This window comes from Cebus imitator, unplaced genomic scaffold (genome assembly GCF_001604975.1).
Source record: "Cebus imitator isolate Cc_AM_T3 unplaced genomic scaffold, Cebus_imitator-1.0 Scaffold75, whole genome shotgun sequence".
NCBI classification, from domain to species: Eukaryota; Metazoa; Chordata; class Mammalia; order Primates; family Cebidae; genus Cebus; species Cebus imitator.
Genome location: NW_016107390.1, coordinates 3306097 through 3328622, shown reverse-complemented (window position 1 = coordinate 3328622; position 22526 = coordinate 3306097). Strand labels below are relative to the sequence as shown.

At 39.5% G+C, this 22526-nt stretch overlaps 1 protein-coding gene across 2 annotated transcripts in view; it reads right to left on the bottom strand.

The window, feature by feature from the left end:
- The window catches only part of ADSS2 (adenylosuccinate synthase 2), a 42500-nt gene extending 23426 nt beyond the window's left edge, over positions 1-19074 (bottom strand). Inside the window, exons 1-4 of one of the 2 annotated variants that reach the window (XM_017532099.1) lie at positions 18573-19074; positions 5610-5712; positions 4785-4853; positions 1214-1264 (exon numbers count right to left, since the gene is read on the bottom strand). In XM_017532099.1, coding sequence (XP_017387588.1) covers positions 1214-1264; positions 4785-4853; positions 5610-5712; positions 18573-18755 — 406 coding nt within the window. In that variant the 5' untranslated portion in view covers positions 18756-19074. Of the gene's footprint in view, positions 1-667; positions 686-1213; positions 1265-4784; positions 4854-5609; positions 5713-18572 lie in introns of those variants that run through there. The other variant, XM_017532100.2, reaches the window with a different exon arrangement.
- Between the last annotated feature and the right edge of the window lie 3452 nt (positions 19075-22526).

The window sequence follows — 22526 nt, the reverse complement described above, 5'->3', positions numbered from 1 at the left end:
AGACGGGGTTTCACCATGTTGACCAGGATGGTCTCGATCTCTTGACCTCGTGATCCACCCGCCTCGGCCTCCCACAGTGCTGGGATTACAGGCTTGAGCCACCGCGCCCGGCCGACAATTAATATTTTCATAGTTCAAATGTAATCAGGTGAAATAGAAACTACTCACAAGTTTACTTTGTTCTATGAAAACACAGAATTATTCCATATTTTATCTAGTCGTACTAACAAACAGCTATCAAAGTCTTTGTATTCAACGATAACCAGTTTACTAATAGACAACAAACAGGACAATAAATACTAACATAAAATTGTTTTTCAGTAAAAACAAAAAGTTGTTCTTTTCAGACTTTACAGATTAAGAAGCCTGTAGCAAACACTGTAATGAAAAGGCCACTTTCATATAAAAACTGTATGTTAATCCAATAGAATTTATTTCAAATCGCTATTTTATTAGATTACTACGACTATACATAGCATTCAAGTCTGTGGCTATTACCTGGAGGGACCATTACTTGATATCTGTACTTGGCTAAGAAATACTGTATTTTGATGAGGTTGCTTTTAACTAGAGGCCAATGTTAAAACTAGAGCAGCTACCGCCGCAGGACACATACATATTTAAATACAATTTAAGACTGCAGATCAATCATATGGAAGTTTCCTACATGGTTTATACTTATTTCTTTTCTGCTTATTGTCTCTCAATCATGTCACTGCTAATTAACAATTCTATTGGTTCTGAAAGAGAATAAAACAGAGAAGAAAATCGCAAATTTATTGGTAGCAGTTGAAATTTAGGTTAGTCTAAACCAAATCTGAATCACGTAAAAAGCAATAATTATTGCATTTTAGGCACAAAGAGTCATTCTAACTATCTGCAAAATGGTACACTTACTTTTATATGAATATTACCTGTACAAATAAATGTTCTTTGCATTTTTATGTGGCTTATTCTTAATAGCATTAGAGATGTTTTATGAAATACTGCTTGTATAATAAATTTGCTTAGCTAACCTTTTTTTCAGACATAGGTAAATTTCAGCCTAGACTTTGTTGAAAAAAAAAATTTTTTGTATTTCGAGCTCATTTACTACAATCCATCCTACATAGGCTAAATAAAAATGAAAAACAAAATTAGTTACTAAATACATTCATTTGATACATTTCTGATCAAAAGATAGTTACAAATAAATGCAATATATCCATCTTACCAATATGAGCTCTGTCAGATATAATAAGCCTTTTTTCCCAGCCTTCTAGTCCTAGAGAGAAAGAGGGAAAAGATATAATTAATTGAATATTTTCTATAACATTTTTTAAATCTTAATTTCTTTAGAAGTATGTCTAGGCTGGGCATGGTTGCTCACGCCTGTAATCCCAGCACTGTGGGAGGCCAAGGCAGGTGGATCACTTGACGCCAGGAGTTCAAGACCAGCCTGGGAAACATGGTAAAACCCTGTCTCTACTAAAAATACAAAAATTAGCTGGGAGTGGTTGTGGGTGCATGTAATTCCAGCTACTTGGGTGGCTGAGGCAGGAGAATCACTTGAACCCGGGAGGCAGAGGTTGCAGTGAGCCAAGATCATGCCACTCCAGCGTAGGCGACAGTGAGAGATGCTGTCTCAAAAAAAAAAAGGAATATAATGTCTAAAAGTGTTTTTTACTGAAGCAATCACGTTTGTGTCTTTTCTTCTATATGGGAAACATCATGTCTACCAAGAGTTTTCTCACCTGTCATTCTTTCCATACACAAATTCACTCACACGCTATCTTTCCAAATGCCTTGCTCTAAAAGCTCCATATTCAAACCAGTCACATCCATATAAAATACCTCTAGGAATCCAAAAAGCAAATGGTAGAAAATCATCATTTTTGCTGTGGAGGTTAGTTACCTAGCAGGGAGAAATCTGACACGAGGGAGTTAATTTTAGGAATGGCACCCTTTCCCAAAAGATAATTATAAAAAATAAGGGCTGGGTGAGGTGGCTCACGTTTGTAATCCCAGCACTTTGGGAGGCCAAGGCGGGTGAATTACCAGGCCAAGAGATCAAGACCACCCTGGGAAACATGGTGAAACCCCATCTCTACTAAAAATACAAAAATTAGCTGGGTGTGGTGGTGTGTGCCTGTAATCCCAGCTACTCGGGAGGTTGAGGCAGGAGAATCACTGAACCCAGGAGGCAGAGATTGCAGTGAGTTGTACCACTGCACTCCAGCCTGGTGACAGAGTGACACTCCGTCTTAAGGAAAAAAAAAATTTATATATATACACATACACACACACACACACACACACACACACACACACAGAGAGAAAAAAATAAACTTTTTCACTAATTCTTCTAAAGTACTGTCAATTACCGTACTTACTACAATGAATTGTAAGGAGATATATCTATTTCCCCATTTAACTGTGGAAGCCCTAGAGTAGGGGTGGTGAGTTTTCATAGCACAGAATCTGTTATCAAATAAGTATTTTTAAAAATTATTTTTGGCTGGGAGCAATGGCCTATAATCCTAGCACTTTGGGGGTCTGAGGCAGGAGGATAGCTTGAGGCCTGGAGTTTGAGACTAGCCTGGGTGACATCTCTACAAAAAAAAATTTAAAAACCTAGCCAGGCATGGTGGCACGTGCCTATGGTTCTAGCTACTTGGGAGGCTGAAGCAGGAGGCCTGCTTGAGCCCAGGAGGTAGAGGCTCACTACTGTGTTCACACCACCACCATCACCACTGCACTCCAGCATGGATGACAGGGCAAGACCATGTCTCAAAAAAAGATGCTTGAATGAATGAATGAATCCAAATCAAAAATACAAAAGACAAATTGACAACCTTTCAAAACTAATCTTTAAAAATGAAAAATTCATTTTTACCTTATGATTTATTTTGAAAATTTATTCCTTATAGATTAAGGAGGAGAACCTCCTTAGCAATGTGCTAAAAGGTAAACCTAGAACATTAAGCCTCCCCTGCTATGGTTGTTTTGACACACAAGCCTGTATTCTAAAGTTAGTTTAGGAGATATAAAAAAATAGTACCAAGAAATTCAGTAAAGTGGGTAAAGGGCAGGGTTGGATAGGGTAGAAGGAAAAAGGGAGTAGGGCAAACTTTAAAGGAGATGAGAGCAGAAAGCAGCACAGACATCTCAAGTTCACCAATATAAAACTCAGAGACCAGGTCACAGGTAAAAACGCAGAAAGGAGAAATGAGATCGTAGCAAAGACAGGGCTCTGTGAAGTCCTATTTAGTGGTTAAGAACACTTGAGGACAGATTGCTACTTTTCAAACCCAACAATACTTTAACAGTAATTGAGTGTTTTAAATGTGAGTTAATTCCAGGGGAAACTATACTAATGATATTCCTCAATTATGTATTACAGGTTGAGTGTCCTTTATGCCAAATACCAGAATATTTCAGATTTCAGATCTTTTGGGGCTTTGGAATATTTGTGTATCAATGAGATCTCTGTGGGGGGCAGGACTCAAACAGATACCTGAAATTCATTTATATTTCATATACACCTTATACACGTCAATTGAGGTAATTTTATACAATATTTTTAACAATTTTGTGCATGAACCAAAGTTTGTGAACCCTCCTCCTCCTTTTCCTCCTCCTTCCTCCTCTTCTTCTGTCCTCCTCTTCCTCCTCCATCTGTGGTTGCTTAGCAACACCAACATTCTTAACTCTGAATTTATATGCTACTGACAAGTAATCATTTTCTTACGCTTATTCAAACACAAGTATTTAACAGTAAAAAATATGACATACCCTTAATACAGCGAAAAAAATGTGTTTGGGGTAACTAAGCAGCACTAGTGTATCTGTGTCAGCTGGCAAACAGCAGCAACAACCAACAATGGCAGGCTTCTGGTCTCCACCTGTATGCTATATTTCATTTATTACCACAGTTGGCATGTCCAGCTAGCACACATGCCACTTTATTACCCTCTGTGGGCATGCTTGTGTGGGGGAATCTGGGCGTGCATGGAAAAGATATGTGAAAGCTGAAAGGGGAGAAGGCCTTTTTTCCCTTGGAGACACTGAAGAAACTGTTTGTGTGCCTATGTTTGGACTGTGACTCGCTGCATGAGGTCGGGTATAGAACTTTCCACTTGTGGTGTCATGTCTGCATTCAAAAAGTTTCAGATTTGGGGAGCATTTTGGGTTTCAGATTTGTGTATTAGGGATGTTTAACCTGGAATTATAGTGTCAAATTCTACTCATACCCTAATGAGATGACCATGGTTAATGTAAACCTCTAAAAATCCAAGACATTAATAAAGGAAGGAATCCAGGACTACCTATTTTAAGGAGACGGGCATGGATACAGAGCATAAAAGCAGCATTTCCTTCATTTAGAAGGAGGGACCTAAACAATTCCCCTTACATCCGTGTAGCGTGGGGAAAAAAAATTCCCTTTTGCCCCTGAGTTACAGCAACCAAAGGAGATCCTCTAGATCCTCTAGAAAGCAAGACTGACTATGCAAATTCAGGAGTTTGCTAGTTTTGCCACCCACATATTGTAATTCTAGCTACCTTAAGTTTGCAGATGACCAATGTGTAAAAACGTCAGGACTTAACACAATAGCATAAGATGTTGGTCTTTTGTTTAAAATAATGTTTATAATGAATAAAACTTAATAACTGACATTAGAAATTTGTCCTGTATTAGCCTGAAATTTTAAAGTATAAGACAAACATATTGTTTGTCTGGCATAAGATCCTAATAAAACTTTGTGAAAAACAACTGGTCACCAAGTAGACTTATTCTTTCATACCTTTTCCTTTTTGAACATTTTTCTCTGCTTCTTCAAACAATCCAGGTAGATGAATTACCACACCATTTCCTAAAGGAAAACAAACAAATCCCAACTGCAAACATCTTTAGCTTTAACACAAACATATGTAACTTATAGGACATTCTGATTTAACAGGGTGTTACCACAGAAATAATTCCAAGTTTGAAATAGGAGTATAACTTAAATACATAATGGAATATAATATAGTGAATATAAAACACTAGCATACTCGATACAGTTTAAAATTTCTTTGCAACAAAGTGAAATATATTCTTGAAGGGAAGTTATTATATAATTTTAAGCAAATGGAACACGGTCACAGTACTCACTAGATCAGTATCTTTCAAGTTGAGAAATCATGCCCTATTAATGGTCATAATTCAATTTAGTAGGTTGTGATTAGGATTTTTGAAAATTAAAAAGTAGAGCAAAAAGATCAGATTGCATCATTTATTGTAAGTATTCAAAATAAATTCATGAACCTCTCATATTTCTTACTATGAGTCATAGTTAAAAGTATTTGGAAAAAAAGGATTTGGAAAACTGATTCAATGACCTAATTAATACTTAAGATCTTAAGATCATCAATGAACACAGATGAATTTAATCATTCCAAAAAGTATTACTGGTAAAAGACCTTACAGTGACAAAAAGCCAAAGTCAGAAGGTATCAAGGTCCAAATTAATAAGAGATCAATGAACCATCTGGTTAGTGAGAGACGAAATCAGTTTAGACAATAAAAAATAGATGTCATTACCAATTGGTGGGGGGGAATCTCCATGCAGCTCTGTATATATACTTACCAATGAATGCAGTCACATTTGGATTAATTATTCCACTGGGTAAGAGATGAAAATCATATTCCACAGAATCCACAACAACTGTATGGCCAGCATTATTTCCTCCCTAAAATATAAGACAGGGAAAATTGAGCCTGATGATAAATATGGCAAATAACATATCTCCTTCCAAAGTGAATTAATGACTTCCTGCCAAAAGGCCAACTTAAGAGAACCCACATATTTGCCACATTTACTGATTTGTTAAAGGCTTTAACAGAGTTTGGCTGTCTTCTTTCCCCACTGTAGTGCATCTGAGTGATGATCCTGAAAGAACATGGAAACTGGGAAATTCAGGTTTCTGAATGACAGAAAATCATATTCCTTCTTAAAAGAGGAAAAAAAGTGAAAAAAAAAAAAAAAAACGCATAGAGCAATTAGTCTGTCTTTGGCTATGGAGGATTATGGCAATCTAACTAACCTTGATATTTCATCTCCACACACAAAAAATAAAAGATAAAAAAGAGTAATCTAACCAGTTACCCTAACTTGATGTAAATATTCATTTAATTCCCATCATTCTAAGAGTGTGTCAAGCAACTCTGTGACCTGAAATTTGTATTCCTATATGGACTTAACAAGAATCTCCCCCAAATATTGGTTATCCTTGGCCTCTCATTTATAAACCAGTCTGGTAGGTTTGGTTAGTGACAGATCCTTAGAACCTGCTCATCTCTGATAAAGTAATATCCTGGGTCAGAACTGCTAACACTGAGAATCATACTATAAACCCATGGTGACATTTCTATTCTATGAAGCTTATGCATAAATAACACAATGTAAAAAGTCAAATGAAAAAAATTAGGTACAAAGGAGGCTAAATACTAAGTAACCATACAACTTTTCTAATTTATAAGGTTAAAAAACATGGAACAAAGCACAAGTTTTCACAATCATGTCAGCTGAGTACATATATGTTTAAACTTCTATGCAAGATTAACACACCTTTAAAAGCAAACTCAAGATGCATTTGCAACAAAAACTTTAGCAACATCCTTGTATAACATTAAAATACACCAATCAAAGATATATTGCCCAAGAATGACTATTTCAGCTTGATCACAAGGCTATTTTTCTTTCATTTTCAATTTTTGTTGGTACGTAGTAGATGTTTGTATTTATGGGGTACATGAGATATTTTGATACAGGCATATGAGTAATAATTATATCCAGGTAAATATGGTATCCATCACTTGCAAGCATTTATCCTTTCTTTGTGTTACAATCTAATTATACTTAGTTGTTTAAAAATGTATAATAAATTACTGTTGACTGTAGTCCCCTGTTGTGCTGTCAAATACTATTTGACAGATCTATTTCTAATTATATTTTTATACCCATTAACCATCTCCCCACCCCATCCCCCACCCTTACGACTACGTTTCCCAGCCTTTGGTAACCATTCTTCTACTCTCTATCTCCATGAGTTTCATTGTTTTCCTCCTCCAAGTAAGTGAGAACATGTAAAGTTTGTCTTTCTGTGTTTGGCTTGCTTCACGGAACATAATGACCTCCAGTTCCATCCACGTTGTTGCAAATGACAGGATTTCATTCTCTTTTATGGTTGAATAGTACTCCGCTTTGTTTATGTACCACATTTTCCTTATCCGCCTGGGTAACGCTGCTAATTATTCAAGGTTCATAGGCTTTTTAGTCAGTAGGTGATGAATCCTGCCAGAAGTGGGTCCTTCCCTTTGAAGTGGTAACCTCCCTTCTGGCCCAGGGTATGTCTAGAAATCTGTCGAGGAACTAAGGCCTGTGATGGGGAGCTCAGGACTCTACCCAGTGCCCTATCCTACTGTGGCTGGTATCCAACTGCAAGACAAAATCCTCCTTACTCTTCCCTCTCCTCTCAAGTGGAGGGGAGGAGCCTCTCCTGGAGCTGCATACTGTGCTGCCTGGGGTAGGGGGAAGAACACAAGCACTCCCTCAGCTGGTGTCTCAATAGGTCACATGTCCCCCCAAGTCCACTGGCTGCAAGTCCAGCACACCACCAGGATTTGCCCAAAAACTGTAGTCTTTGTGGCCCAGACTATCTTCCAAATTTACTTAGGACCCCAGAGCACTTTAACCTGTGGTGGCTAGGCTTGCTAGAACTCAGGTTCTGACCACTAGGATGGGCAATTCCCCTCTGGCTAGGGCTGGTCTAAATGCTCCCTCTGTGGGCACTGGTAAGTTCTGCACAGTGTTGCTTTCTGTTGTGACAAGGGCAGCACTGAGTTCCAATGCAAAGTCCTACGATCACTGAATTCTCCTGCCGCTAAGGACACAGATTCCCTCTCAGCACCCCATGGTTGCTGGGGGTGGGGAAGGGGTGGTATCAGCAATTTGTCTTTCCTACCCTCTTCCGAGCCTCTTTCAGTGAGATGAAGTTAAAACCACGTACTGTGATGGCTCACCTGATTTTCGGTTCTTATGAAAGTGCTTTTTGTTTGTGTGGATAGCTGTTAAATCTGGTGTTCCTGTGAGAGAACAATTGGTAAAGGGTTCTGTCTGGCCATCTTGCTCCATTATGCCCGATCCACAAGGTTATTTTTAACAAATTGAATGTTACCTACTTTTACCAAATCATCACCAATCATGAGGTCACAAAGATGCTAGAAAAATGGGCCTTGCTAAAAAAAATCTTCAAAAAGCAAATACCTATTTCCATGGTGTTCTGCACTGTATAAAGCAAAGAACTCTTTGAAGACTAATGTATGGTATACACTTAAAAAACAAACAAACTTGGCAGTGTTAGGCTAAAGCCTATAAGACACACTTTGGCAAGGCACAGGAAGACAGAAACGAATGCTGAGCAACACCTTCAAGTGATACAAAAAAGGGAACAGGGGTATTATTTTTTACTATTTATTTTTTAATAGGAAATTCCTGCAAGTGATACAGATACCAAATGGCACAGAAGTATGCAGAGTAAAATGTGAAGACTTTCTCATACCATTGCTATAAGACAACCAGTTAGCACAAGTTTTTGGTGTCCTTCCTGAGGTGATTTATGCATATAAGACATATATACAATGGTAACAAACAATATACATGTGGACAGCTTGCTTTTCATACCTAACAAATTTTAGTACTTCTGTAACCTTGCAAACAGAATCATCTCATTCTTTGAAAAGCTGCATTGTATCCTTTTGTATATGTATCTATATAATAACTTATTATACTAGTCCCATAATGAGACCATTCAGATTGTTTCCAATCTTTTTCTATTATAAACAATCTTGCAAAATAAATAAACTCCCTGGTATAAATTATTATTTCACACTTGTGCAATTTCATCAATTCTGATAGAATCCTAGGACATTATTATACACCAAAAGAACACTATTTATCTTAGTCTTTAAAAAAAGAACTCACAGGGTAATTCTTGCCTGCATTTCAGTTCCTCTTGTTACAAATATGCTAAGTTTAATAAATTTTTACTAAGTTGTTATGAAATATTTGGTAATTTTGAGACAAACAACAAATGAGGTATTATTATCAAAGCCAGACCAGTTTTTTTTAGAGATGGGGTCTTACGATATTGCCCAAGCTGGCCTTGAATTCCTGGGCTCAAGTGATCCTCCTGAGAACCTTGAGATTAAATGTGCATGCCACCCTGCCTAAAAATTCATCATTTGCTCAAGGTTAAGAACAAACTATCTTCCTCTAATTTTTGGAGTAGACCTTTAAAGTAAGTCTCCTAATTTATACAAAATTACTTTTATAGATACACTAATATAATCATTTGATAAAACAGTTGTTATTGGTAGTGAAGGACAATGTTCTTATTGTGTAACAAAAGCTTCCTCTCTTAGCTAATATTTTACCAAGACAGGTAGTAATGATGGAATTAACCATAATAAAGAGATGATGGTTCACACACACACACACACACACACACACACACTCCCCCCCCCCCCCCTCTCTCTCTCTCTCTCTCTCTCTCTCTCTCCCCTCCCTCTCTCCTTCTCTCTCTCTCTCTTCCTCTCTCTCTCTCTTCAGCAGATGGTGTGATGGATGACTGGCTTAAGTTTGCCCAAGTTTATCAGTAGCTCAGGCTGGAAAGTTCATTAGTAAAAGACTTAAAGTCATACGCTGGTACAAAGTTTGCTCACTCACTAAATATTAGTTATTAAAAAATACCAACATTTTTCAATAACCAATATTACATTAAGGATTATTATATGGTTTAAATATTTAAATTGTTTAGCTGAGTGTGGAAATATGGCCAAATATACGCAGAAAAATCCTAGGATTATCCTACGTAGGATTTAGGGGAAAAAAACATAAGTGTTTATTTATATTGGTCACTGGTGCTCTGTGGGGCAGCTGGGGTATAACTTTTAATCTTGAAATGCACACTATGCAGAAGGGTCCTGAGGTGAACTGAGAAGGAGCTACTCATAAGGAGTTTCTTGATGAGGTAATCTTTATATGAAACAAGTTTTAGCATGCTATATTTTATAAAATGCAACAAATAAAGCTTCAAATTTGAAGTCCCTATTTAGATGCCAACCTAAAATATTTAGATTATGTAAATATGCAAAATTCACCTTGGGAGCTCAGGCAACTGTCCTCAAACAGAGATTATACTGGTCCAAGGAGAGGTCACATATTAGCAGATGCAAAACAAAGAATTTGAAATATGAGCACCATCACCAAAAACAGTTTCAAATACGAGCACCCCCTCAGTCTCCCAGCTACATATTATAAAGGGCAGATGGAGCTGCTTCCTACATGGGCCCATGGGCAACTCTATGTAGTATGTGCCAGCACTATGGCGACTACTTAGGAGAATAATGAAACATTATTAAATAAATGATGGCACTAAATAAATGATGGGAGATATTTCATTATCAGATAGTACTAAATAAATGATGGGAGATATTTTATTAATGATGGGAGATATTTTGTTTTTCTACTTCTAATGGAGACATACCATTTCCTTCTCAATTCAAATTTTCCACAAACCAAACTTGATAATGATTATTCCCTACAAAAATATTAATCTTATAATCACATTAACAGTTACACATAACTACCTCCTGTTTCTCTGCTAAACTCCCCTAACACTTATGATCCCAGTCACTCTTGTTGCATGTAATAACTTTTAATTATCATAGCTGTATGTTCTATATTACTTAACCAAAAAGAACACAATCAATTAATAATTATATAAACAAAGGGCTGCGGAATCTCAACATTGTTTTTGGATCAGTTAAATCAATAGAGAAACCATTTAGTAATATGATACAGATACAATGTAACTTTTTTTCCCTAGAAATAAGTCATAATTCTGAGTTGGTAAAATGCTTTTCTGAACATACATTTCAGCATCTGGCACAGTCAACCAAATGTCTGCCCATTTTTGTGTAGCTTTTATACAGTACAGATTTCAATGACGTCATCCTTGCATCTAAGTATTAAAAACATTTGACATTGTTCTTCTCAGTCCTCACAACGCCCCTGCGAAACAGGTAGTATTGACTCCATTCCACAGATAGGGTGGCCTAGACATGGAAAGGTTTAGTGGCTCCTCCCAAGCCACATGGCAGGTGGTAGAGTGGCTCTCCAGTCATGTGCTGACACCACCTTCACACTTTTATCAGTGCCACCACAACACCGCACAGCAGGCTCTCACGTTGAGGCCAATTTTTTAAACCATTTTTAATTCTGAAATATACTCCCCCACCAGTACCCCAAGAAACAAAAAGCAGCATGAGTCCACAAGTGGCTGTGTGTTACATGGCAGGTTTCTTTGAGGAAAAACATAAGCTTATGATGCCTTATATGATGTTCTTGTATTAAATACCAAGAATAAATACATGTTAATTTTATTAAGGTGAACAATAAATATATGAAAGAAAATTCAATTAGTTCTCATTGCAGTCACAAAACATTCCCTAATACAGTATATATTTTACCAATTTTCTCTGACTGTTACTCTTACACTAAGATTAAATACAAAGAAAGTATTAAGTAAGCTTCTTTACCACGAAAAAATGCACCTCATCACAGAGCGATGAAATAAACTGGAACATCATGATAGAAACAAAAAGCAGGATTAAAATTCTATGTTCTCAAAGTTGAAAAGCAAAGTTTCTGATGTATGCTTTTAGTTTTTGCAATCAATACACAGCTAATTTTCATTATTTAATTAAGGTTAAAATAATAAAAACCAATTTAACTCAATTTTTTCTTCCAGAAAAGCACTACGGGTCTATAGCATATTAGACTATTGGAAAACAATTTACAAATAAGAACAATCCAGAACAAATGTTTCCTCATACCTTATTTTCCTATACGAAATTAACTCCAGGTTAGCTTTTGTATGTTCAGTCCCTCTTTTTTCCCTTACTTTGCAAACATAGGAATCATCCCCCAGCCACAGTGTGATCCAGGCCAGGAAACGTGTTCCAGCCTGAGCCAGTCAGCAACTCTCCCTTGGGAATCTGAATCTGAGTATTGAGGAGGAAAGCGGTGAACAGTCTAAGATGCCGGTCACCAATGGGAAACATCCTAAAGAAAAGGGCTGTCAGTTGTAGCTGCTGAGATTCCAGGAGCAGCCTTCATCTCAGGCCACCATCCTGTTCTTCCTTTACACAAATCCCCACCTTGCTTAAGATAGTTTCTTTCCATTGCTTACAAACAAAGAACACAAATGATTCACAAAACATATTACAACACAGTTCATACACACCTTGCTGAGTTTACATCTTGTACCAGTGAAACTGAAAATTAAAATGATTAATTGCTAGATATTAATAATATTTTATGCTGTCAAGGACAATAAAGCATTACTGCAGGATATAGGAATGATATAATAGTATTTAGTTATTTTGTAACTGTTCTCAGTGTTTCCATGCATTCCTTTCTTCCTAATTTGATGTTAAGTTTAAAGAAGTGGGAAGACAAGTGCTTTGAATTTTCTTTCCTTGACTCCTCAAAACCAGAGGCTGTCAAGCCCAATTATAGAATAAAATTTTGGATCAGGAATGCTAATATGTGTAAGTTTCTAGCTAAGAAGCTCCAAAGGTCCAGGGGAGGGTAAAGACTGTTAAGACCTGTGTCTCCTCCTTTTTTTAATTGGAAAGGAATTAAACGATATTAGTCTACAAAAGTGACTTTTGATTCTTAATTTGGTTTTGCTACTGGGCCTTCTCCTTCCCCAAATCACTCCTTTCTTCACTCCCCCAAGTACATTCCTGCTGTGGTAGAGAGAAGAAAGCAGTGAAGGATCCTCAGTGCTGTAAACCTGCAACAATGGTCTGTTTTCCAGACTACAGGCCCAAGTGTTAAGGGTTAACAATTTCATGCACATAGCCCAGAGGCATTTTTCAGGCCACTTAGTCAGGCATCTGTGCCTTATCTTTGTCCTTTTGCTTTGAGTACATGAACAACGTACCATAATCACAGAGCTCAAAACGAACATCAGGAAGTCAGTGACCACCATGGATTACAACAGAGAGCAGCAATGTCTCAGATCCCATGCCCCTGAACTAGTCCAGCAACCAAAAAAGGGTTGCTACTTTTTGTCCAGTCTTCAAGCTTCCTAGGAGCCTAAAATCATTAGAGTCAATGCTTATTACCTATGCTGCTTGCAGGGTAAAGACTATAAGACCTGTGTCTCCTCCTTTCCAGATGAAACATGTTAGCATTCACCAAAAAGTAAGCACTTATCCATCCACAGCAATAAAGTAATTATAAACAAAGATGATTGTCCTTTCACGAAAGCATTCACATAACTGCAATTAGCTTATGATTCCAAAGTAGAGCAGGTTAAGTTACTACAAGTAAGTTGATCAAATTTAACTATTCAGCAGTAACCAGACACACTAGATAGGAAGAGAAAAAAATATACAGGGTATCTGAATTTCTTTTTAGCAAACATATCCAAGTGCACTGCTCAGTTATCCATTAAAAGGTTAAAGATATCCATTTTACCTTGCATGCTTATAGTTACCTTCCAGTTTCATACTCACATAAATGTCACAAATGATAAAAACCTCAGATACCTTATATTTTAGACCTTTTATTACCATTACGAAATAACTTCTCACAATAAAAGTGGAAAGGGGTGGCATCTGGGAAGATCTTAGGTTCCTAATTAAGAAGCTTTAGACTCTGGGTACCAAACTCTAATATTTGTTCACACTCACTAAACCAGAGTCATAGATGAGAGCATTAAGACATGCAACCAAAAATGTATAAACCAATGACATCACAGAGCTCTTTGTAAATGTTTGATAAAAATTCACCTAATTACATTCATGAAAGTATTTTCTTAAAAACACACTGAAATTTAACCATAGATCTCAAGTCAAAAAAGTTTTCTCACTAATAAAATCCTTCAAAGACGACGTTAAAACTTAATATAGACAAAAATCTCATTTTCAGAAATCTCATGGAGTCTCTTTTTAAAAAAGAATTTTATTATATGACTCAAATATAAATTTTGGTTCAATGTAAAGAACTATCCTATCCCAGAGCAGTCACAGGAACTCCCCTTCATTTATTGCTGTTTTCATTGCTTTCAGCAACCAATACTGAATGCTGATGTCTCTTTCCCTGTTTATAAAAGTATTACAATAGTCACCAATTTTAACTTATCAATGTGTAGCCCATCCACACTCATCTTTGGTGTCAACATCTGATATAGTCCCTGAGAGATAAGATAGCTGGATTCATATCCAGTTACAGCAAGCAAGCTATTAAGCACATATCAATTTACTGGTTCATTCTAGATTTGCTCTAGGCAACAGTTTTTCCTAATACTTGAAAATATCCAACGAACCCATCCATTCTCACCAAAGTTAAAGAAACAGAATAATTTTGATCAGATACCACTGAGATGGTGATGTCTGATATATTTTAAAACTCATGCCTCAAAAGTAGAACTGACAGGATACTGTATTTACTAAATGCAATAGCAACTTGGGAAATCTTCACTGACTGAACCTTGAGATTTACTGTGTCAGCAGAGAAAAACTAGTTACTAGAACCCTACATGTTGAGGAGATACATGATATGAATATCAGCTACCTGTTTTCTCCTAGAAACAAGAAATAAGATTTTAATATAATAAACAAAGCCTTTGAATATAATGGTACAATGTTTAAAATTCCAGCTAAAATACAAAATAACAAATGTTAATCCAAAGAATGCTAGGAATTCCATCTTAAATTTATGCCACCAGTCAATTAAATTGTCCAGAGAGATGTTAAAACAATTACAGGAAAGAGTCACTATTACTGATTTCAAATAAATTTCTAGGAGTGATCTTGTCAGCCAGAATACATATGTTGAGTATTTCCCTTCTGCTTCATATAGTATTAGTTGCTACAGAATAAAACAAAAAAAGAGCAAGTCCCCCTTTTGAGAAAATTCACGTTCTAGTAGAAAAAGCACAGTAACCAAACAGAACAAGATTTAACCATGTATAGTATAACAGACATTGGTAAATACTTACGTACTAGGGAAATTATATAAAAAGAATCAGAAAACAGAAATAGCAATTGTTATAAACCTGGAAGAATAGCTTACCTTAAATGCTAATTACCTACTATCTTTCAAGTTATGAGAAGCAGTGTGGCAGATCATTTTAGTTGTACAAGGTCAAGGTATTAAATAACACTAATGTTATTTTCTTTTAAATTATCTTTCACCTTTTCTATTTCAAGGAGAAAGTCTCAGTTTGCTGCTGGTATGTCTTTTATGCTTCTTTATCACTTACTAATAGTGGTTTCAGATCTTCAGCAGATACTTGTATCTAGCTAGAAATTAGTAATATTTTTTCAGTGTGTTTATTTTTATAGCAAGCATTTATAAACACATATTAAGTGATGGGGTGTACTCTCCCTTATAATTAATTTTAGTCATTATTTTCTCTTTTTATTGACTTTAAAACCTTGGCGAGAAAACACAGGGAAGCCTTTCCTGATCGCAGGCAACTTCATGTGTGTCATTATAACCAAGACCACCAAACTTACTTTCTTCAAGAACAATAAATAAGCCTTTACTCAAAGCCTGGTATAAACTACTACAGTTAAGAAGTTTCATTAGGTTTCTACTCAGCAAAATAAAGAAAAGAAAGCATAGTATTTTACTTTAAGAGAACTTTGGGGAAAAAACAGTATTAGGCTTCCTAAAAAAACTACTTTTGTGGTGCCAGAAAGGGACCTTTTTGGTCCCATACTTTAACCTCTTGAAAAACTGATAGAGTACCTTTCCCCGCCCCTACCTTCTCAATACTTCTTTACACAGCAGTTGTCCACCAGATTGTGAGCTCCTTGTGGAGCAGAATCCCTGCCTTTTTCAGATTTTTGACTCCCAGGCTAAGTGATCCCTTGCAGTTACTCAATATGTGTTTACCAGATGAATGACCTGTACCAGGGTTGGGCCTCCATTTAATTCTTCTCTCTTCTTCTTAAAAGAAATATTTATTTAAAATTAAGGCATCAGTAGTGGTTGTCCTTTGATGCAAGTCCTACATATTTATGGATCTGGGGAACCTACCAAGTTATAAATAACTCCTCATAAATCCTGAATCTGAACAACACAGGCCTTAAGCGCTGTAACAGTGAAAACGCCATAAGGTTTGCATCTATTGTTTCCAAAAAGGCATTTTATATATTAAAATATATCATTAAATGCAATGCCAGTTTTTCTTTGGGAGAAAGTCCTTATGATTCTACTGGTGAAATATGGATACATTATCTTACATCACTTCTGGAGAAACAGTGCTGAATAAAATCTGAGGTCATGACATCAATATGGCAAAATATATTAAACTCTAACAAAGGACATATTTTCACTAACACACAAAACTTAAGACCTCAAACAAGGCAATCCAAGCTCACAATGTCTTACTGTTGATTTTTTCCAACTCTCTATACACAGTAAGAACTTCAACATTCCAATTTTATAACCTGGGGGAACTTCATTAAGTAGATGCCAGCTTACTAGGGGTAACCAAATAATACAAAGTTACCAAGGTAAATCACAAGAGATAACGCTTAAATCTATTCATTACTCATCTGCTTTTCCCTAACAAAACTAATAAAGAATCCTAATGATACACTGTTAAAAGGCACTAGAAAAACATAAGGTAGTTAGGTCAGAAATACACAGGTGAGGAAAGTCTGCCTAACAAGGCCCCTCATTCGTTTCTCCACTATCTTCAGCTAACATTTTAAAGCCAAACTTAGTTCCTTCTCAATCCCTTCTCTAGACTTTCCAAGGGCATCAGATCAGGTTGGTCCACAACTTAACCTCCTTCAAGGCTACTTTCTCAGTAAGATTAGTAACACTTTCTCCAATCTACAAACTACTTCTAATATTTGACAGAATATTAAAATTGAGGATCCTTTAGAATAAATCCCGTAATGGTTGTGTTCTCCAAACCTTCTCACAACCCATAGTGTAACTCAACCTGAGCTATTTCCACATAAAGATGTCAAAATGTCAGTGAGGGGAGACACACAGGCCTCAGCCTCTCTCCCCTTCCAGGCAGCAAGAAAGTTAGGTATTCTGATTTGTCTTTCCCCACAGCATGACCAGATCCGAATTTAAGACAAAAGGAAGGTAAAGGCTGGGTTTCTGGAGTATTTCCTAAGACAGTGTGGAGCAGGAATTTAATGGCAACAGCCTCTGGAGTGCTAAGGTACAGTGAGTGTGTGGCCAGACAAGAGGTTGGAAGGAAAGGAGGAAGAGGTGGTTGTGATAGTTTCCTAAGAGGCGATTCGTGCTACAACTATTTCAGGATGGGCAGGGTGGATTTCTGCATGAAAATACGGTAAGTCAGAAAATATTTGCAGTATTTATATTTAACTTTTTATATGCTTATGATTTCATGGTATTTAAGGGGCCTATAACTTATTAGAACATACACAGCATGGCGCCATCATATCATGCCATGTATGTTCAAAAACAAACATTCTTGCAACCTAAACAAATAGTAGTTAACTTCAAAGATTACATTACACTTTGTTTTGAACGTGGTCATTGCTCATCTACTTAGAATTCTGAAACTGGAGAGTTGTCTGAGAGCCTCTACAAAGGCCTACCCTATGTGCTGCTTCAAAGGAAACGCAAATAGGAAGAAAGCCTACACTGAAAACCACGTGTCTCCCGTTAGGAAGTACATTACCACCTCGTTTTCCGAAAGTTCACTTTCGATGTCACCGTAACAGTGCAAATATTTATTTCCAAATACTCAATTGGACATCCATGTATTTACTTCCTTCACTTTTTTGAACAGAGAAGGGATTCCCTCCTCTGGGACCAACTGGTCAAAGTAATTTTTCCTTAACATTCATTGATGGAGTACATTGTAAAAACAAAAACAAGAAACTCAGGGCCCTAAAACAACAATCCAAAGCCCAGAGGTGGGTGGGTTTGGATGTCAACCCAGTGGACCAGAGGAAGCAAAGCACAGCAAGCCAAGGGCCTGCAGGGGAAGCGGATCGGTGGGTCTGGATTCAGGACACCTCGCAACAATCCACTCCCACTGGAGCGCCCCGGCGGGGTAGGTGTGGGGGTTCTGCTGCCGCGCCGGGTCTCCGCCCGCAGTCGGAGGAGCTGGGAGCAGGCCTCGGGCGGTAGCTCCTCACACTCCGACCGCATCCCACCTCCACCCTGGCCTCCGCCCCGGGCCGAGCGCCGCTCCCCAGGCGCAAAGCCGCAACTCCGCAGGCACGGCGCATCCCTCAGAGGCTGCTGCCAGCCCTCCTTGCCTCCAGAGCCACCCCGCGCTCCACCCGCGGCTCCAGGGCAGGGGTCCCCGACCTCCCGCCATTTCTCCTCGTCGCCGCAGGTCAGGACAGGAGGACAGAGCCTCAAGGTGACACCTCATCCTGGCCAGCGGATGCGGGTTCCGGGTCCGAGTCCCTGGGCGCCAGCGGCCAGGCAGCCCGGCTCCCCGCGAGAGGCCCGTCGCCTCACCTGGCAGCGGCACACGATGTCGGCGTCCTGCGCCAGCAGATCCACCACCTTCCCTTTGCCTTCGTCGCCCCACTGCGCACCGAGCACCACCGTCACCCGGTTTCCTCCGGGCCGCGCCCTGGGGCGGCCGCAATCGCCGTTGGGCAGGGAGGATGCCGCCGGGTAGGTCTCGGCCAACGCCATGGCTCCAGTGATGCGAGGAGAGCCCGAAGGAGACGCGGCCGGCGACGAGCGAGCGAACTCAACTGCTCCGCGACCGCCAGCCACATGCGGAGGAAGAAGGAGCCAGAGGCCGGCCCCGCCCCCGCCCCGCCGGGCCGCCACCCTCCAGCCAGTCCCCGCCCCGCTCTCCGCCACAGCCCGCTCAAGAGGGGACCATGACTGCCCCGCGCAGGCCGGCCTCGGCAGCACCGCCCGCAGGAGCAGGCCCTGGTGGCGGCAACGGCCGCCGCCCGGGAGCGAGGCCACGCCCCTTCCGCGGCCTGGCCCGCCACTCCAGTGCGAACCCCGCGAGCGGAAAAGGTCAGGGGCGGGGCTTCGAGAGCGCTTCTCCTTCGGCACCCCGCCTACCGCTCTGCGTCTCGCTTTCAAACTGGAGAGGCGCGGAGGGCGTGTGCAGCGTCGGACTGCAACTCCCAGCATGCAACGCTCTGGGCTGCGACGGCATCTTCCGGGGCCACGGTGTCTGCCATTTGTAGGTTTGTCTGACAAGGTTTTGCTTTTCTGTTTTCTTAAGATTTGTCTTTATTAAGGAATGAGCGTGTACAAAATGCAAAGTGTGGAATTTCGCAGTACAAACAGCATAAAATCGAACGTGTAAGTGTAGAATTGGAATTTAAAGGTCTGGAAGTAACAGAGATGGGGATAGGGACGAAAAAAGACAAAATTCAAAAGTAAGGCGATAATGTAAAGGACACGAGACCTGAAATCAATAATCAAGTAAAGTCCTAATCCTTCTCATTTTACACAGTAGTAACAAAGGCTCAGAGGAGTGGATTACGTATGTCATACAGTACACATATGCAGATACTGTCATGCACTCGGTTTTTGAGACACAGTCTCATTCTATTGCTCAGGCTGGAGTGCAGTGGTGCAGTCTTCGCTCACTGCAACCTCTGCCTCCCGGGTTCAAGTGATTCTTCTGTGCCACCACGCCCAGCTAATTTTTGTATTTTTAGTAGAGATGGGGTTTCACCATGTTGGCCAGGCTGATCTCAGGTGATCCACCTGCCTCAGCCTCCTAAAGTGTTGGGATTACAGACATGAGCCTCCTAGAGGCTAGTTGCGTTTTTTTAATCCTCACTACCATATAAGGTAGGTGATTCTTCGTTATCCTTATCTTACAGGATTTAAAAGCTAGCTAACTTACCCTAGTGAGGCTTGAATTGGTACCTCGATAATCTGAGCCCAGAGCCCATGTTCTTCCTGTAGATTCCACTCTCTCTTAGTTACAATTTGTAACTAGATTCTGTTGTATACTTACTGTTTCTCTAATGCCCTTTCGACTCCAACTCAAATTAACTATAATGTTTAATTCTGATAAAAGGGGCTTCAAAAAAAAGTGGAAATAGAATCACACTAATGTATTGTCTCCCAAATCACCTGTACATACTGTGTGTTCACTAATGGTCCCTAAAACACACTTTAGTATTTTATTTCTAGGCAATGAGTTAAGTCAGTAAACACTGAGAACCTGCTATTAACTAAGTGTCCTGGGCACTGATAACATAGGAGGAATAAAGATACAATTGCAGCCCTCAAGGCTTCAAATTATTTGGTCTACTGATTAGTAAACAAATTCATTATAATACTATGTGATAATTGGTGTCTATCTTGGCTTTATTACAAGATCACAAATTTTTTGGAAACAAGAATGCCATCTATTTCTTTCTACTCAAATTCCCAAGGTAGTGCTGGTCAGATAGATGATATGAATAAGCACGTTACTAGTAATTTCTGTTCAATTTTTAAAAATCATTTATGGGAGACTGATTTGAGTAATAACAGAACTCTGTTTTCCTGCAGAGCCAGCTCTGCGTGAGTTACTCTTTTTCTATTGCAATTCCCCTGTCTTGATGAATTGGCTCTGTCTAGGCAGCAGGCAAGGTGAATCCCTTGGGCAGTTACAAATTTGGGGGCTCACTGGGGATTGCCCTTGTGGCTACCTGATGGTGGTTCAGTGGCCCCCCTCCAGCGATGGATCCAGAAGCCAGTCCAAGCAGCCACCCAGTTCTCTTAGACTCTGGGCTGACTCTGGTACTCTCTCTACTGGCAGAGCGCTGCCAACCCAATGTGCATGGATTTAATTGCAATGGAGAAATAGTCTTCGGGAGACTATGTCTCTTAGCTGTCTCTTAAGAAATAGTCTCTTAACTGTAACCCTATCACAGGGTGTCTGTCTGTAGCCCCATTATGGGGTGTCTGGATTGGTGAGTTATCCTAGGCACTGCCAACGCCTCCTTCTTTCTCCCGACTGATTCTCTAGCCCTCTGGTCGGGTATCTGTAGCCCCATTACAGGGTGTCTGTTCAGCTCCTGGAGGTCTTGCTTGGTTCTTTCTAACTAGTAGGAAGAGTCCTGGTTTGGGAGACTTCTCAATCAGGAAGATTTCAAGGTTTCTCAGATGGAGAATAGGAGTATAGTTTGGAAGGAATGCTCCTGGAGTTCTTGGTTAGGGATCTGATTTGGAAGGCCCGCTGTCCTCTCGTCTTTGTGTGTGTTTGTATATGTGGAAGGGATCTCAGAAGGGGTTGCGGATGGAAGTCCAGCAGGCCTAACTCAGAGAACACCTCTTACTTGTCTAGTCACATTCGATGAGGCCTAGAGAAGGCTCAACAGGCCCGTCTCTTGGGGTGACTATCTGCTCTTTGCCTTGCCCAGAGACCCCATTATGAATTACCATTCAGAGGTCATCCCTCCGCACCTGGAGTGGATCAAAGACAACAGGAACCAACAAGAAAAAGTTTGAGCTTTGCCAGGGTGATACTAGGTACTGAACGCAGTGACTGTTTGTTTTATTATGTGTGTTTTGCTGGGGTGAAAAATGTTAATTCGGTTTCCCATGCAGCCCATTAGGCAGCATCTTGCAAATTAAGAATCTTATCTACGGTTCCATAAAACAGTAAAGGGTAATTTTCTCTTATAAAGTGGCTTGAACTCTACAGCTATAGCACACGCAAGCAGAATCATCTAAAGCCACTCCATTCTTCTGGAAGCTGCAGAGAAAGGGAACCCGGAAACCTAGTATGCCGGCAAAAAGGGTAAGAAATTCTTAACAGCCAAGTTTCTGGTTTCTTTCCCTCTCTTTCTCAGTAAATAGTAAACTATTTGTCTCCTCTGCAAGGGTTTGATTAATAGCAAAAAGGATTTGTGAGACTAGTCTTAGGCTGTAGCCGATCTGGTATAGTTTGTGCTAAGAATTTGTCTTTCTGCGTTCTGTAATGGAGAGATGGGTATCACAGGCTAGACAGTGGGTTTAGGACCCCTGTAAGCCTGCCTCTCAAGCCAGCTCGGCTGGTCAGTTACAAACTTTGCCACGGGTCCCTGAGGCCAATACTGTACGAAATTTTTATGTCTTGTTTTGTGTCCTAAAGAGCTTAACTGTGTGACCATGTGGGGATACTTTCTCTTGGTTTCCACCATCTAGAAGACAGGAATTTGGGGATTCATGTCATAGTTTGTCCTAAAATTTTTCTTGAGCAGTTAAAGGCCTTTGCAAGCTTGAAATTGGCTTCTGTAGGCTCCTTCCGGGAAGAACAATAGAAACTCTTAATACTGTAACTCAGTAGCTAAGGCTTTGCCTTTTGACAGTGGGGGTCTGGGTTCTATTCTTGGCTTCTGGAATGATTCCCTTCTGGTTTTTTATTTATATAACTTTGCCATGTATTGAGGTTCCTACCCCCAACCCCCATGGATAACTTCTGGTTTCCTGTCTTGAATTTTCCTTCTCTAAACT